The sequence below is a fragment of the Phalacrocorax carbo genome, chromosome 17, assembly GCF_963921805.1.
Source record: "Phalacrocorax carbo chromosome 17, bPhaCar2.1, whole genome shotgun sequence".
NCBI classification, from domain to species: Eukaryota; Metazoa; Chordata; class Aves; order Suliformes; family Phalacrocoracidae; genus Phalacrocorax; species Phalacrocorax carbo.
In genome coordinates this window covers 3057449-3075546 of record NC_087529.1, presented here as the reverse complement: position 1 = coordinate 3075546, position 18098 = coordinate 3057449, and the positions used below count along the sequence as shown (strand labels likewise).

The window sequence follows — 18098 nt, the reverse complement described above, 5'->3', positions numbered from 1 at the left end:
TTGCAGCCCTCCACTGTGAGAGAGTCTTTGTGCTCTCTGTCCGTTCAGAACAAGTATGTCCCCTGTAGGCATCCCACCCAGTCTGCCTGGACAGAGACGCACCTTGATTTCCAAAAGCAATTCTAGGTACCTAGGTGGAATGAAGATGAAGGAAGTAAACCGTGGCAAACAGAGCCCTGGCCAGCTGAGTCCGAATAAATGTGTGCAACACATTGTTAGAGCCACTGCCAAGCTATACCTCCCCATCTGTGGGAAACAAATTTCCACCCATTGCAGTAACTGAGTGATGATATAGCTGGAAATTCCAAGAGGTTAGTAATAACTCACTCTAGAAAAGCGGGATAATTTTGTTTGATTCCCAGAGAAGACTAAGGGATTTAAAAAATGCAACAAGAAAACCCACCAGCACCACCCTGTCCCACAAATATAGGGCATTTACATTTTTAACCACAGCATTATACTGATGTATGTTTTCACTCTGAATGCTAGCATTTCAGGTTTTTATTAAGAAGTCCCTTCAGGCTTTGTAATCTGCTGAAGGAGAAAGGGACAGGAAGGCTGAGGTCTACATTCTGTTCAGGTTACACAGGGCAGCTGATCAATTCTTCTGGAGAGGCACTTGATATAAATCAAGGTTGAATTAAAGCAATGGATTAGGTCTCTATCCAGGCTGATAATTATGAGAAATGGATCCCTCACAGGGAACCCAGAAATTTCATGAATGCTTTCCAGCTACGTCATGATCCTGGTGTGCTTTCAAGCATAAATTTGCTCTGGCACACACAGGCATGGAGACAATCAACTATGTTCTTCTGGTGGGCTCCTTTCTACATTTACTTTTGATAGTTTTAATACTAAATTATTTCACTGCCTCAGCCTGTCTTGTCTACTTATCTGTACTTGTTTTACATGTGGACTGCCTCTTGCCATGTGCAGCATGGAGCATAATGAAGTCTTGGGTGAAACCTATAGAGACTGTTACCAAGTGTCTAGAGATGCACCTTTGTAGGGTACAAAATTGAACATGCCTACTTTAAACATCTCTTGTGGTTTCCTCGTCCACCAGAGACAAAACCTGACGCTTCTTGGGTTTAAATTCTGATATTGTTCAAGGAATTCTCCAAGTCCTTTGGCAAGTTTCTCTGGTTATTCCCTACAAACTCTATGAAAATAAAATTGTTTGTCCTGAATTATGTTAATAAAAGAAACAAGAATTACTAGTCCTCTAGATGGTGCTACTATTTCAAATAAAGCAGCTGGATGCTTGAAGATTTTGTTGAAATATATTGCTGTGGCACCTTATAAGAAAGCAGCACTATGAGAAATCCTGACTGCAGTAAAAGAACTGACGTGAAACAACCCAAAACTTCACCTAACAGTTTTAGCAGTGAAGGGCAGTCTGTACAGAAATACACTAATTGCTTTGTTTTAAATGACAGTGAATGTTTCAGTATCTTACTAAATGCAGAAAAATTATAGGTATTGCTGAAAATTATCTTTCAAACGCTGGCTCAATTTTCTGTCTTTGCTTTCCAGTTTTCCTAATAATTTGGAACTGGCCCCTCCAGTGTACCACTTTTCAACTTCAATGACTCATACAAGTGTTCTCTGACCACAGGCTTTGGATGCGTCACAGGCCAAGCGTGACAGGCTTTCCCTGGCAAAGGCTGCACGCTCTGGCCCAATTTCACAGAAGCTCTTTAGCACAACTGTGCTTCAAATGCAACCACAGAAACAGCGCACACGCTCAAACTGAAATGCGTGGTTAAAACCTTGTTGGGTTAAGGATACTTGTATATGCACGCTGTACTTGCGCATTAAAGGCTGTTATGTCTAAGTGCTTTAGTGATACGTAACAAGGAAAGAAGGTAAAACAATTTACCTTTTCTTGCCCAACAGAGCATCACAGGTCCAGCACTTGAAATATTGGGCCAGCTGTCTAAGACAAATTTTCTGATCCTTAGTTCCTTTCTGTCCAGCCACTTTTCACGAGGATGCCAAAGTTCCTCCTATTCTTTCCTCTCTTCCCAGGGCTCCTATCTGCAGTTTAGGAATATCTGCCTATTTTCTCTCTTGGATATGTTTCCTGATCCTCTTTGTAAATCCAGTCAGATGGATTTGCAGCACCGGATTTCTTTCCTCCTGTTGTTGCTGTCAAAGTCAAGAACAAAAACTTTCTGATTTCAGGATTGTTACTGGTGTACATTATTATACATCTGACCTTTGAAACATACATTCTCTATGACCACTATCTCTTACTTTGTGCAAAGTTCATCTGTTATCTAAATAAATGTCAAATTTAGGATCTTGTTAAGCCTTTAGCCTCAGTAACAATAACTGTGATTTCTGGAGTTTACTCAGACAGTGTAAGAGAAACATTTATTTCATTGATTTTGACTATTCAACCTTTAAAATTTCACAGAATCTATTTGTTCTTGTGTTATGAGAAAAGGATAACAACATCTCTAGATCATTCATTATTTTGTATTCTTTCACATTTATTTATCTCCTTTCCTCACAGAAACATATCTCTGGGTTCTTGGTGATTTTTTACTGCTCTTTTATGAGTCCTTCTCCAGTTTCATAATAGTTTGGTTAGTTTTTAAGGATGCGAAGCCGCAAAATCAGGCCCTGCAGCTGCTCACGAAAAGACTTTTTAAAAGAAAGAGAATCTAAAAGCAAACAGAAGGTATGAAATCCATTATGTTCAGGATGTTGAGTTTTTCTATAGGTGCTTTTGTTTTTTTCATATTATCAACAGGGTATCGACCATCACTGGCCACTTGCACCAACCTGCAAAACTTAGTGAAGTTCCTGTTAGCTAATAATGCAAATGTCAGCTCGGATGTCAGAAATGCATGACAGCACTTTCAAAGAGTAAAAGAAATGGATAAAGACTGGAAAAAAAACCTGCACTAAAAAGGGGCTAGCTACCTTACAGACAGCTCTGACGTGTGGGAAATTCTCAATGTACTTATTTATAAAACAAAACAATAAAAAACCCAACTATGGGAACTGTTTTTAACACTTCATGAGACAGCCTAGATGCAAATATCTAGCCAAGTAAATATAAACCAAGTAGTACAGAGAGTTTCTTGCAGATTTGTATTAAAAATAACCATGAAGACATGAGTTTAAACAACAAGTAGTTTATTTAGCATACTTAATAATTCCTTGCACACAGTCATTTCCTAAGTCCTCTGACCTTTTTCCATAAATCCCTATTCTTATGAATGAAGTGCTCTAATTGCCCTGCTTGTGGAGACCAACATAGGCAACTAGAATTAACCTTCTTCTTAAAAATAGAATAAGATTAGACTGACTTTGGAAGTGACTCCTTCAACAACTCAGAATCTTCTGGCTCATAATAAGGTTCCAATACAGGTTTTAATTTGACTTCTTCTGGTAGTTTTTGAGTCTCCTCTTTCCTGCTTCCATCTCTTAAAAGAGGAACTAACGTTTTCCAGTTTTTCCCTGAAACTAAAAAGGAAAGGAATGGTTAATTTTTTCCCCTCCACAGAAACAGAAAAAAATATACAAGTGGTTTAATTAGGAAGATGATAAAAGAAGAAGAAGAAAGAAGCAGGAAGAAAGGGCTTTGTGGTTTTCTTCCCCATACTGTTCCATGAGTTTTCCATATTTCAGCTGGCAAGTACAGCAGAGACTGATCGTACAGTTAAATACTACTGTGCTGGATGCTGAGCTCCCAAACTACAGAGTTTGGGGCCTCCAAAGTGGCTACTTGGCTGCTATCATACACTACCCCATCTCCTCAAGATTTACACATATTATCTGCCTTGTAAAATCTACGGTCAGAATGATGAATTTATGGGGCTTCTATTCCAGAGAGTAAAACTGCTATGTGAATAATGAGCCCACTTAATCCTTTACATTTTGTGCTGACTGAAAATGCCATTAACTTAGCTAGTGCCATTAACATTAAGTGTATAAACCGACTGCCCTCTAACAATTAATCGATGCTGCTTCTATCACCAGTGTGTACTCCATACTAGGGTTTAGGTCCCTGAAACCCTCACCTCTGCCAGGCTTAATAGAGTAACTGGGATTTCGTTTGAGGTCCCCAGAGTACCCAGGGTCTTCGTTGATTATGCCTAGATTAGTATTCCATGTGGACCAGTTCACTTCATCAACCCTGGGGAGAGAACAACAAAAAATATCTATTCTAAGGATGAACAGACATCTCCAAGATGAGTTTATATCACATACTGCCACCTCTCAAGTCTCAGATCTGACCGAGGAAACAGATAAACTGACTACCGTAGACAGTGTTAGTGCACTACTTTTCAGAGGAGTGCTCCCGGGGGAAAGTTCTGCTTCCCATTACCACATACCTTAATGTCATTTGTCTAGAAAAGATTGTTCATTTGACATACAAACAGGTTACCTAAAGCACCATCTGTAATCATCTTGGCCGTCAGGTGTGACCCCCACCAAGACTTGCTTCCCAGACCGGAACGAACGCCTCACACAGTTCAAGTAGCTGTTTTCAATATCCAAGATTGTGATGGCTCTCTACCAGGTAAAAGAAAGCAGACCGCTGAGAGGCTGCTGTTTCAAAGTCACACAAATCCTGAATTCTGCCTTTATTTTAAAAACCTTGAGCTTTTATCATTGTCATCATCTTAGAGCAGGCATCGTAACCGTCTCTGAAACATCACCCTCTGTTAATATGTCATTGAAAACGCAGAATTACTGCCCAGTGATTAGAACTATGAAGTCCCCTTTCTTACCTCAAACAAAAACTGATGTGCCTTTGAGATTCTGGTAAAGACTGTTTTTCCCCCTTGCATAATCCCTGTCTTCATAGTCTGATCAGGATTTTCCACCGTGAAAAGCCCAAATAATTCTGTCTAATTACAAAAGTACTTCTTTTCTTAAATGCTGAACATCTGTGGAACACTGGGAACATCTGCTCAGGCAAAACATCAAATATGCATGGAAAAGGAACTAATATACTTTTCTTAGGAACTGTTCAGGGGATCAGAAAGAAGCAGTGACCTGTTATTTAGAAACAGGTCAGTTCCTGAAGATTTTCTCTGAAATTTTTTATGCTTCCCCACCCCCTCTTTCTTGGATAGCCGCCTCACAGAACCAATGTACCTGGAGTTTCCAGATGCTCTTGCTCTCCTGTGCAATTTTGCTCACAGTTTCCCCCATCAGTGCAATCAGCATGTTGAGCAGGAGGATGTACGTAAGGATGACATAGAGAACCAGAAGGATGACAAACACAGACTTGAACCTGTAGTTCTCTGTGAACTCCAGGTCCCCCATCCCAATAGTGAACTTGAAAAGCTCCAAGCAGGTATAATACAGACTATTGTAGGATGTGCGGCCTCGTTTCATTTGGCAGCTTCGGACATATTCAGAGTTATTTGTGTCTTGCCCCTCATTGTCATCTTCAATTAAAGTCACCACAGCTATTGCAAAAGAGGAATCACATATGCAGGATGAAAATAGAATTTGAGATCACAATTCCATTGCAAGCAGTGAAAATAACGGTAAGACCTATTATCTTCATGGTACATTGACCCAGTGAAACTGCTCTATAAAATATTCCCCATAACTGACACCCTCTCAGAAGGTGGTGTCTCAGTTTTATCTGCATGGAACAGGATGACTGTTTTTCCATTCAGCTTTGCAAAGCAGTTTGAGACCCAGGGGTGAAAATCTGTATGAAATTACTATACATAATTGTTATTCGGAAGAGATTTGTTTTGTAATTAGCTTAATTTGTTAGTTTTTAGTTGGAAACAGAAAGTCTAAGCCACTTGAAAATAAAATTTTCTGAGATTCTTTAAGATAACAAAAAGTAACTCCAAGTATGACATTACCTGTAGAAAATCCCAAGAGGAATACTAGGTAGACAAACATGAAGCGACATAAATCTCTAAGGATCATCTGTAACATGGAAACAGAATATTTTTATATTGCTAAAACTTGAATATAAACTGCAGCAAAAACTGGTAGAAAATACTGCTTCAGCTCAAGAAGGCATTTGCTGTGGACTGACTGTTCATGCATTAAACTGTTCTTTATCCTTCTGAGATAACAAACTTTAATACAGAAAACATTTTTCTCTGTTATTCATGCAGCAGTTTACACACACATATGCAAGACATATGCATGCCAGATAGTTTCATCTTTGTGAGTATAAACCACATTAAGACAGTTGCATCTTTCTTCCCCTCTTGGGCTAGCTGTCTACATCATATATAGAGGTTTATGAGCCAGCTACTGCCTCTTAGCTAATTGCTCTGTTTGGTAACATTTAAACTATACCTAAAAAAATTTCCAGCTGGTAGAAAGCTGTGCCATTTCACACCAGACCAGGCTGCCCTGTTCTTAGTCTACTTTCATCCATGCCTATCCAACTGTAGTTATTTTGAAGCATGGCAAGTAATAATAATAATAATAATAATAATAATAATAATAATAATAATAATAATAATAATATCAAGACTGATATAAAACCTATAGGTTAGGAGCAGGAGGCTTTTCTACGTAACTGAAATTGTATCACTTCACTCAGAAAATAATGGCTGAGCATAGCAGAGTGACACAAGACTTCCCAGTGGCACCATGGCAAAGATATGGCGACTTCTCTCTTGGAAATGAGGCTGTTGGCAGCAGTGTCCTGATCTGAGCACTCATCACCCACGCACTGGACTGACCTTGGCAATCATGACAGAGTAAATGCCCATCTGCTGGAAGCCACGGGTGTAGTACAGCATGTTAGCCCAGCCCAGCGCCAAGGAGAAGACCATGGAAGCCACGTACAGTTCCTGGCCACAGAAGTACAGCACCACAGAGCTCAGGAGGAGCAAGGAGTGAACAAAGCTGAAAGACAAGCATGGTCTGAATGCAGAGTGCTGAGTCAGCCACAGGTGGTGGGAACAGAGGAGCCCCGTGAGGTGCACAACAGAATGAGGGATTCTCCAAAACACAAAGGAGCCTTGGGCAGACACCTCCTCTCTTCCCTTCATTCTTTCCCTTCTCAAATCTTGCAGTTCCTCTTGCAAACTCCTCAGTGTCCCCACATACAAACTTCAGTAATCTCATCCCTGCTTTTCCTTGTGACTGAAGGGAAGAAGAGTCCTTGAAAATACTGATTTCTTCAGCACTCCCTCTCTTTCCACAGACCAGTGAAATTACCCTGTTTAGCTGCACTCCAGCTGGGAAGAGAAAGGGCCCAAATTATTGAGAGGCAAAGCTCCCTTTAGGACTGGGAGGATTCCTGCACATCCAATGCATACACTCAACTGCAAGTCCAACTTGGAGATCTATTCCTAACTCTGCTGCATGACACAGTCACTGAACTTCTAGGCACTTCACCTGCTTACCTCCAAAAGAGGTTACTGATCCAGACCCACTTTTCAAGTGCTATGATATCCACTGCCAAGTATTTTGTAAGGACCCAGGAAATTATAGCAAAGCATCTGCGTATTACAAGTGGCTTCAGCCAAAGCTACAGATCTCACACACTCATCCATTTCATGCTGAAATGCAATTGAAGATATTGGAGCTTACAAAAGAACCTCACTGTAGCTGTCAACTATCAGCGTCTTGAATGACGGGCGCCTCTGCGCAAAATACTGTATCTGGAAAGAAAAAAAAAAAAAAAGAAGTGAAGACCAGGCTTGCATCCAAGGAGGGATTAAGTATCCCGTGTGAACACATCAACTAAGCACTGATACCCATAGCAGGGAGCTGGTGCCTCTAAAGCATCTCACAAGAATAGCTCAAACACAACAGTGGCACAAGGTCTAGGGAGGACTTCAGTAACGCTTGATTTCCCTTGCATCTGGTGTCTCTTTTGAAGACAACCACCTATTCAGTCACTGGTTTGAGGACCTGTGATTCACTGTACACTTTCCATCAGCTGCCAAGAGGAAGCAGGGGGACTTTAAGCATAACAGGTAATCTGTAATAGACAACTGACTATTTGTAATACCCCATTCTTAAACTTTGACCAGGCTAATTGCCAAGACGCTCATTGACTTCTAAGAATCATCTTTTTTCATACAATAAATAAAACCGTGTCTTAGCCTGTGGGCTCATTAGTAACCTGAGAACTCCCAATCAGACCAAGGAAAAAGATTTGTAGCTCTTGCCTAAAACATGGATTATCTTAGCAGCCAATGCTAATGAATAGGAAAGGCATGTTTGGTTCTCTCCTACACCTACCCAAGCAGCAAAAAGGAAAAGTTTCAAATATCTTACCCCTCTGAAAAAAAAATAGAGACCTCCCAGTACACTCAGGATCTCTCCAGTCACTCGAAAATACTCCCCGGTGCTGTGACCAAATGTGAAGGGAGGCTGTATAAGACAGGAAGATAGGTATGTTCAGCCAAACTGGAGATCAGGAAAACCTGGCCTTGCCAGTAGCTGAACGCAACTACATTTCTGGGGGAACAGGTTAAGTTTCTGAATGTACTGCAGCAAAGGGGCAAGACTGGGAAGCAAGCAGGGTCAGAATCTCCCTCCTGGCTCCAGGAAAAGGAACATTCTGATGTTAGGAGTGCACATTCAAATGGGAGGCAGATCTGGGATATCATGCACTGGGTGGTTCCCCTGATATATGACAGGAGTAACATACCTTTTCTGACTTCTGTACAGGTCTGTAGTAAGCAGCTGTGGTGAGGATGATGATATGCATGGTATAGACAAAGAAGTTGAAGTAAAATAAGTGTTTGACAAACCGGTCCCACTTGTCTTGCAGCAGCCTGTTCAGGGGTTCCACCAGCAGCATCTCATGACGGTTCTGAGTGGAAGGAGAAAGAGGAGAGTCTTGACGGGACCAGTACGTACTGGGCTTTGAAAACAGCAAATGATATTAATCTTCAGTAAATGTTCCCTCTAGTACCATTAAACTCAGGAGGGGAGACTGCTGTTTTATAGAAATGAGGCAAAAGATGCACTGTGTGGAACATGGAGCTCTTCCCCAACAGTCCCCCAGCCTGTGAATAAAATGCCAAGGAGGTGCATACTTACTGGCGTTTCGCTACTGTAGGCAATAATCTCAAGCACTGAATTTTTCTCGCATGTGTCTATACAGGACAGGTCATAAAGAGATGAGTGGACAGGTCCATAAGCCCATTCAGTGAACTTTCTAGACAAGTGTCTGCACTCAGGATCTTTGATCTCTCGTCTGAGGATGTAAGCGAAAATCTAATTGCAAAAGAACAAGACAACCAACATTTCAGTGCGAATGGACTTCTAGGTCCTCGGTATCTCCACCAGACAGGATGGCTAATTTCCCCCTATTTCAACTGTGCTGAAGTCAAACCACTGGAGCACTGCAGAGAACAAAGTCTGAAGTAAACACAATTAATTTTCTCACTGGATGCCGGAAGATGAGAAATACAATGTGCCATTATCTGTCTCAAAACTGCAAGAGAAAAGCAGAGATGTATGTTACACATCCCTGAGCACAGTTGTTTTGAATGGGGGCTGCCAGAAGATGAGTTATAGCAGCCAGTCAAAAGTACAAGGCCTCTAGTGGTTCAGGTGATAGGAGAGACCCGCTTTCTGTTTCCACTTGGGCTGCCTTGCATACCAGTGGTATTTGAATAATGCCAGCTGAGCACAGACAATCACACACACTCTTCGTAGCTTTTAAGGACTTTGCAGTTTTGCATGTTAAACTGCAGCATCAGTTCCTCTTAACCAAAAGCCCCCCCCAAAAAAGCAGTGATAAAATCTGTCCTGCTTAAACAATTTGCATGCACTCTGTATAACTTGATGCAGTAATGGGACAGTTAAACACATTTGCTCACCTACCCCTATCTTCCCTGTTTTGGCTGCCAGAGTTAATGGAGTCAGCCCTTTCTTGTTGGTGAGTTCTTCTAGCTTCAGGATTGGATTAATTTTGGCACCAAGGATCAGTATGTTATTGTACATCTTGGTAACAAACTTGGTATTATCCTTAGTATTATCTGCGATCTCCACCAGCGTGTGCAGGACCATATTGCCCATGGAGTCCTCAGCAGCGATGTTGGCTGCCTGGTAGGGGTTCTCAAGGAGGAATTTCACAATGCAGAGCTGGTTGGTGCAGGCAGCCAAGGACAAAGGTAGCTCCCCTATGGGCAAGCAATGGGGACGAGTGGTCAGAAAGCCCATTACTACACGTGCATAAACAGGAAGAAGATCACGTTGTTTTTATCTTTCACCATGAGAAGAGGTGAATTTCTCTGTCTGATATAGCATCAATTCTTGTGATAGCTGTTAGAATCGCATTTTCTTTGGTTTTACTGCATCACAGAAACATCACTGCTTAAAAGAACACTGAAAGGAGAGCTAGCAGAAGGTTACAACCTTTCAAAGGATACAGTGCCCAGAAAACAAAGAGATGCAGACACCAAGCTCACTCTGAACACCATCAGCTACCAACTGTGTTTCTTTATAATCTCAGCCTCTGGGAGTATATATTTGGACTAAGTGGTGAAACAGCCCATCTGGTACTTCCGAGCCTCCAGTGCCGCATAAACAGGGTTATTTAACAGCTTACGCTTGGGATAATGCTAGGATAACTCGATCAATAAAGCCCATACTGTGCTCACCCCTACCAAAATAAAAGCCAGGTTTCCCTTTGATTTTCCTGAAGAACTCCCCACAGGCTCTTGCATGAACATCTGCTCCGTTCTGGACCAGGAGCTTCACCAGGTACATGTTCCTTCTCTCAATGGCGATGTGAAGTGCAGTCTGGCCTACAGAGACACTCATCAGACAGAAATTTTCAAATTTTAATACAGACTGAAAGCTTTCAGACACCAATATTCATTCAGCTCCATGTAAGATGGTGGAACCGAGAGCTCTGCAGAGTAAAAAGCTCTAGAATTGAACAAAAAAAGACGGCACAGACAGAAAATGCAAGTCTCCTATTAAAACGCTATATCAAAAATGGCAGAACACTGCACCTACAAAACACTGCCCCAGCACAAGTGCACTGGTTCTTAGCCACACTCTTTGGGGTGCTGCATCCTCAGGCATAAGGCCTCATGCAGAAGACTGACTGACCCCCACCTAACCCCATCTTCAGTCTTGTCACCAAGAGTATTCACCGTATCAGCTTTTTCTCTTACCCTTGTAGTAGTTGTCAGTATACTCTGCATTAACAAACTCTTTCAGAGTTCCAGTTTTCCTTGCAATATCCAGCAGTAAGGGAATGGTATCGTTTTTCCCATCGTGTAGATTCAGCATAGCTTTCAGTAAGCAGGTTTTCCCAGTTTCTGGCTCTATAACATAAAAAGATGCAGCCATATAGAAGTGATTACAAATCTACCACCTAATCCTAGGCACGCAGCAGTTAATGAGGTTCTTTTCAAAAGAGAAGAAAACTCATTCATGGTTTCACAGAAATGTCAGCTTTTCTGAATCCTCCTGTAACCTTACAATCAGTGGGTTGCCCAATCAATAGGGAAACACTGGCTATTTGAGGACCTCCTGCAGACACTGAACACAGTTATGGGTTTTTGTTTTCATCTCAGGAGCACTACTGGAAGAAGAGGGCAACTTAGGGTATGTGACACTAAAGAGTACCTTTGAACTCATCATCTGTGAGATGCTTCAAGGTTCTATTAAGATAGAGTAGCAGATCATCCAGGTCCTTTGTGTTGCCTTGGGCTACAGCATCAAAGATCCTTCTGCGGTCATAAAATTTGAAAGCTTTTTCTGAGCAGCCTGTAATGGAATCTGTAGATAGGAGCCTAACAAGGGTAAATTTCAGTTACTTAAAGTCAGATATTTAGCAGACGTTTTATAAACTACCAGAATACTATTTTTCATTTGCTGTGTGAAGTAGTAAGCACTACAGATTAGAATAGAGGGACCTGCAAAGTCTACAAGATCAACAAAATCTGCAGGCAACTGTCCTGATAAAATTGTGTATCTGTGGCTGAAAAGTTGAGAACTTTGCCTCATAAAGAGAGAACAATGCCTCATAAAAGAGACATTGAAGTATGGCAGCCTAACCGCAGGCCTGGGACCCAGGCAATCCCATATTCTCGTTCTGAGTGATGTCCCTCCACTGAACAGTCTCTAGCAAGTGAATTAAGGCCTACCGCTAATTTTGGGCAAAGTATCCATGGACTGAATTTTCAGAGATGCCAAGAGACAACAGCTATTGTCACTTTCAGACGCAATACTCATTATTTTGGCATAAAAAATAGTGAAACTGAAAAAATAGGCATGCTCATGTGGAGAGGATAAATGCTGCTCTAAGAAACAGCCTGCAGCTGTCAAACTGTTCATTACAACCAAATCTCACAGGGCAAACTTACTTGTGAAGTTTCCCCCTCTCCAAATTGGCATGAAATTTGATGACAGAAGGTGCCACCAGGTGATCCATCTGGTAAAAGGAGTCCATGGGAGCCATGTCCTTGTCACTATCCCCCATCACAAACCGCCCACGTCTTGCAAAGATGTTGCTTTTGGGTGGCTGCACCTTGGTGCTGAGCATACCCTGGAGGCTGTCAGGCGTTTCCAGCATGGAGTCCTCCCCATCCATGTGTTCATCTGTCACTTCAGATTCCTCCATGTCAGAACTGCCAAATTTCTTCATCTTCCCAAGAATGGAAGACATGATGAGCAGGCAGTCTGTAAGGAACGACACAAACACCTCAAGCCAGCACTTTACAGGGCCATGAGTCCCTTTTTGCCTAGGACTACTCTCCAGAAACAGCAGGGAATGGATTGGTTGCTCTCATCCCAGAAGTGAGACAGATGGGCATGTATTCACTATGCCCAGAGTTGGAACAGTTTAGTAGGTCATTACCTCCATGCTGTTTGTTACTGTCCCCACTGCCCTTACCCATTTCAGAATGGAGAAAGCAAGCCAGAGCGTCCCTGGGCTTGCCAGCCACCTCACTGCAGACCTGTCTGTTTCTGCTTAAAACTAGCGCCTCAACCACCTTTAATCGTTGTTAAAGCCTGAACAATCTCAAACCCTGAACAATCTCTACTTTTCATCTCTACTTTCTAACTGTTTTGTGCCACAATATACTGTCAGGGTTATATCGGGCCTGTGAAAAAAGTCTGCTTGTGCCGTAACCATATCTCAGTGATGCTGAGCACAGAGGGCTTCCTGGAAAGGAAAATCATCACTTAATGGCTTTAGCACAGTTATGGCAGGGCTAGATGAAAACTGGGGCACGTGATTCTTGGGAGATTAGTGTCACCTCAAGCACAAGACACGGAAACAGAAAGGGAAAGGTTACCACAGATAAGAGATGACTGTAAGACCACACATCTGATCTTGTCTGATTTACAACCACAAAGAATTTGACGCAAGCTAACAAATATACTATACTGAGAGTAAAGCAGGCTTTTTTTTTTTCCTTTGCTTTCTTATCAAACCTTTAAGCAGACTAAGGTTGGTCTTCATGCCACTGAATGCAAAGTATTCTAGAACTCCAGAGGTGGAGACAGGAATGCATCATATGCATATGCTGCATAGCTGGCTTTCAGAGAGCTGAACACCCTTAGAAACATACTCCGAAATGCTACATTGCTTGGAAATCTTACAGCTTTGATCACACAACTGTTACAAAACCTTCAAAAAGCCATCAATTATAAACCAAATTACAGTGGTCAGTAGTCTTCTCTGTGCATTCAGTGCAAAAACAACATCCTAAACACACTTCAAGGTTGTTTCTCTTCACAGAAATATTCTGAGGTGGTGTCTGCAGATCTACATTGAACATTAAAGCTACATTTTCAGTTCTATGGGACTAGTTACTATTTACGTTAAGGGTCACTTACATTTTCCTGTGCAAGTAGGACAGGAAAGAAACTTTTGTCAGGCATTTGTATTTTCTACGATTTTGTACAACACACATGTACAGAAAACATCAATGTGCAAACTTGCACATTTAGGGTTACTGGAAGCAAAACAGCATACACAGTATAGGCGGAATACTAATGACTGCAGTTTAACTCGCTATGTCCTCTGAGCTCACCTTGAAAGTTCTTTGTGTCCTTAGAACCACTCTGAAAGAAAAACATAATATCTTTTTAAAATAATTGTTCTATAAACAAGAAATTATATCTAGAAAAATATTTCAATTGGGAATATGATACTAAAAATACAGAAGCACAATTACTTCAGTGAAAAAGTTATGAAAATAGTTTCACAAAAAATGGAAAAATACACTGGGAATATAGCCATGTATAATTTAATATTTTTGTCTTATTTACATTAATGCGGATTGAGCCAAAAACGCCAGAGAGACAGCTATGGAAAACGGAATCACTTATTTTCCACAGAATAGGTGCAATATTAAAATCCACAGAATAGACTCGACTCAATCCTGTCTCCCTGGCAATTTGCTCAAACCTGTTTTAGTCATTATATGTGCTTTTGTTTCTATATCTGTTGGTAATATCTTTGCTAATGAAGACAAAGCCGCATTTCCTCATGAGTATGAAATTGGAAAGGAAATAACCTTCAAAGTTCTGTGGAATGATTCTTTTAAAAAAAGTACTATCTATCCTAAAAAATGCAAGACCTACTTGAACCCTTCGAATGCTATGTACATTGAAGTTTGATACAATAAATGAGATTAGGAAATATTTTTGATAGAATGTCTAACCACATCACAAATAATAACAAATACTAAAGAGAGATTACAAACAACTAACACACATGCTATTCAAATACACATGCAGAACTTACAAATATTGCAAAAAATCCTGTCTTCTGCAAATCAGTCCAGTCTCAGTAAACACCCTCTGATCTATAGGAATTTGGTGCTGGATATTCCTCCTCCAAGGTGCCTGGACTGAAAAGACCTCAGAGTTTGCTTCTCCACTTCATTTGCCTGCAAAAGTCTTCTATGGGTCTGATGATTTTTAGAATCAAGGGAAGTTCACTAGAAGAACAGAGAATAGAGTAATATGATCATTAAGAACAATTCTGGAACAAGAAGCATCAGTGGCTTCTATTCCCAGGAGCTTATAGCAAAGCTCTTTAGAAAAATTGCAGTAAGTTGCTGTTGGTTTTCCCTCCCCTTTAATTGCATTTAGTAATGGATACTCTTCTCCAGATTTCCTCTTCGTAAATACACTCAAGCTTGCAAAAAACCCAAACCACCAGACAACAGTTGTTTCATAAATTGAAATGAAACTGTGACCCACAGGAACTTTGTAAAATATGCCACAGCTCTCCTCTGAGATGAGTCATCTTTCTGGACATCTTTCTTGGGTTGCTGCTGTAAAGCCCCACCAAGTATTTTAAAGATAGGCTGATTCTGAATAGAGTTGAAAGAGAACCAGTGACAGAAAGTCCCAAGGCCATTCTATTGGTCCATATTCCCACTACCTTTTATTGAAATATTATATACATCACAGTCAGCTTTTAAATATCAATGTCATTAGGAAAAAAAAGAGTGCTTATCTAATCCGGGATGTATTTAACACCCTTAAAAATTAAGAATTGTGTCATATATTGTTAAATATATAATTTACGTAAGATCTTTCTGCCAAAAACTAGTGTAGAGAAACAGCTTTTCCAGCAGGCTAAGCTGTTACGCTGTAGCTGTTAGGCTAGAAGCAACCTCCAAACCTCTAGCTCCTGAGGTTTCAAGTTAGATTATGAAATTATTCAATGAAATTAACTAGTTTGTTTTGCAAAATTTAACTATCTTTCTAGTCTTGCCATCTATCTGTCTAGATATGTATAACAGAATTATGTATTTGCTTATTTAATAGCAAACTAATGATACTACTTAAAACACCCTACGGCGTTGTACTGAAAAGAAATAAAATGCCTATTTATTAATGCATAAGTACAGATTACCAATAAGGCAGGTCCTTAGCTGGTGCTCCTGGAGCTTTGCTGAGCAGAGCATCTCATTAAACATTACGATTAACTCCTTCACCATTTCCAAAGCAGAGACGTGGTAAGAAAACTATACGGCCCAGTAGAGGGTCTCCCTTATTCTGTCACTAGAATCTTGCTGGTCCCTTTTGCTAAGTGCTCCTTCTCTCACTTCTCCCATTCCAGGCATCAGCTCCTCTCAGTCTTACTGTGCTTTGATGCACACGCTTCGGGAGCTTTCTGCTATGTTCTGAGTTTTGATGCCTCCTTCATCCTTCAGCCTCCTTGAGCTGTATTTCTTGTGAAGATATTATTTCCTTCTTATGAGAACCACTCATTTGCTTTTTGCAACAGTTGTTCGACGTATCATATTCCATCTCAGCAAGGACCTGGTTTAAATGTGTAAGCTCATAAGGAGACGTGAATACTTATCAAAATAGGCCAGTAACAAACAGGAAGGAAGTTATTCCTTCCTCTTGGGCCTGGATCCAACGTGCTGCATAGGCTTTCTGCGACTTCTGTGCTTGAGAGTGATTTTGCCAGTTAAGCACTCTCTCCATCACTGAAAATGGGAAAACATCAGCAGATGTGCTGAAGATCTTACAGATCCATCCAAAGCTGGCCTGCAGGTCAGAGATAGGCTTGCCTCTGCTAGCAGAACCTAAAACCAGGCCACAATTTTACCAGATTCTGGAAACAAATACCACTTGATTTCAGGGTTAGTAGCAGGCTGGAATAGTATTACCAGCTCTTTCCAGTTATTCAACAAAAATGAATGCAGATCTGCTGATACAAAAATATTTTATAATTAAAAAAGGGGAAAACAATGTATAACAAATTCAGACTTTTTACGAAACCTTAAATCTAGTCTACACTTACTCTGCAATTCCTATATATGCCAGTAGTTCCTTAAACATGGCATAGAATAGATGCATGGAGGGAGGGTGGAAGGAGACAGAAATAAATCCATCTCTGTAATTAAGATCTCAGAACAGCTTTCTCACTACAAAGATGAGTCAGTCCTGATGTTGCTAATGTGCAAGATAGGAACACACATATTTCAGTTAAAATACATGCTTCTAAGTAATAAAACTGTATCTAGATAACATGAGACTGGGAAGCAAGTAAGATAGTTTCATTTGAACAAAAGAGATGTACATCCATCTTATTTTAGACAGATAAACATTTTCACCTTAAAATAAAGAGTAGGGAGAGAAATAAATTTTAAAAGCATAACACAGGATTAAAAATTTGGAAATTTTAAGGGAATTCACATGAACAATACTTAACATTAAAACCAGATTAAAGTCTAGCCTGGCAGCTACTGTATTAAAGCTCAATTTGACACAACACATGAAGGGCAGAATCAGAAACACCTTCAGATCAAATACACTAAAATAGCTATGTGCTGTATTACAAGAAAAAATTATTTTTGTGGACCATCTCTCAAAATGCTAATTGTGTTTGGGCTTAAAAGGAAAATCAAACCTGAAAGAGATGAGAATTGGGCTTTTATAACTCTGAGTTTGCCAGCTCCTCCAGTTTATCACAAATTCTGACCATTTCAGAGTGGCCCTGATCAACTCTACCACCCAAAAACCAAATGTAAAGTAATTACGTATGCCAAATACGGAAAATAGTTACCTCCCACCCTATAAATACATCTTCCGCTCGGATGTAAGCCCTGCATTCCAGGCACCTCCAGTCATGGTACTGGCCCAGCAACGCCTTTGACCTTAGTCCACTGCACCCGACCTGGGCAGCCACAGAAATAACCCTCCATGTTTTGTTTTAATTGTTTTGTCGATGTTCAAGCCAAGGTCGTATTCCATCTTCTACAGAGACAACTTGCAACATGTGAAAACTGGCGTTCACTCTGCAAGAGCCACCAAACTCCCCAGACAAGGCTGACATCCCAGTCTGCTGCCTATATGTATGTATATTGTAAGACAGCTTAAGGACAAGAAGCCTCTAATGAAAGCATCAACTAAGTTACAGACAGCTACTCGTCTCTCCTGGTCCTTCTAAACGTATTTCCTACCAGGAAAATGAGCCTTGCGTGAAGTATCATTTTATGCAGAAAATTAATGGATCCTTCCTAGTCACTCAGTCAAATTTAATGTGATAATTACTTTTCATTTCACAAATGGGAATGACAGTGCAGTGAAATGCATACACCCAGAAGCAGAAGTGGACATTAAATGCAAGCTTTTTTTTCCCCACTGTAATGAGTGAGATAGCATGTTGAATACAACGCCAGAAA

The 18098-nt window shown here is 40.7% G+C and overlaps 1 protein-coding gene across 5 annotated transcripts; it reads right to left on the bottom strand.

Moving 5' to 3' along the window:
- Positions 1–3129: 3129 nt before the first annotated feature.
- TRPV1 (transient receptor potential cation channel subfamily V member 1) lies at positions 3130–18071 on the bottom strand. Of its 5 annotated transcripts, none has more exons than XM_064468231.1 (18): positions 17480–18071; positions 14693–14888; positions 13977–14007; positions 12300–12615; positions 11560–11726; positions 11103–11255; positions 10581–10727; positions 9802–10100; positions 9013–9189; positions 8618–8782; positions 8242–8337; positions 7549–7619; positions 6693–6858; positions 5853–5919; positions 5122–5438; positions 4406–4533; positions 4038–4153; positions 3130–3480 (listed from the first exon to the last, which is right to left on the bottom strand). In XM_064468231.1, the coding sequence occupies exons 4-18, from the start codon at positions 12599–12601 to the stop codon at positions 3314–3316; spliced, it is 2538 nt and encodes an 845-aa protein (XP_064324301.1). In that variant the 5' UTR covers positions 12602–12615; positions 13977–14007; positions 14693–14888; positions 17480–18071; the 3' UTR covers positions 3130–3313. The 5 variants fall into 5 exon arrangements, with proteins under 5 accessions (XP_064324301.1, XP_064324300.1, XP_009501825.1 ...); XM_064468230.1 differs by lacking the exon at positions 17480–18071 and adding an exon at positions 15815–17462; XM_009503530.2 differs by lacking the exon at positions 17480–18071 and adding an exon at positions 15815–17462 and having other exon boundaries at positions 10587–10727.
- Positions 18072–18098: the final 27 nt, after the last annotated feature.

Coding starts and splice junctions, on each gene's coding strand:
- TRPV1 (XM_064468231.1), bottom strand. CDS start 12,601: ATGTCTTCCATTCTTGGGAAGATGAAGAAATTTGGCAGTTCTGACATG. Junction 8,338..8,617: donor CTGTACAGAAGTCAGAAAAG/GTATGTTACTCC, acceptor TGTCTTATACAG/CCTCCCTTCACATTTGGTCA. Junction 3,481..4,037: donor CTCTATTAAGCCTGGCAGAG/GTGAGGGTTTCA, acceptor TTTCCTTTTTAG/TTTCAGGGAAAAACTGGAAA.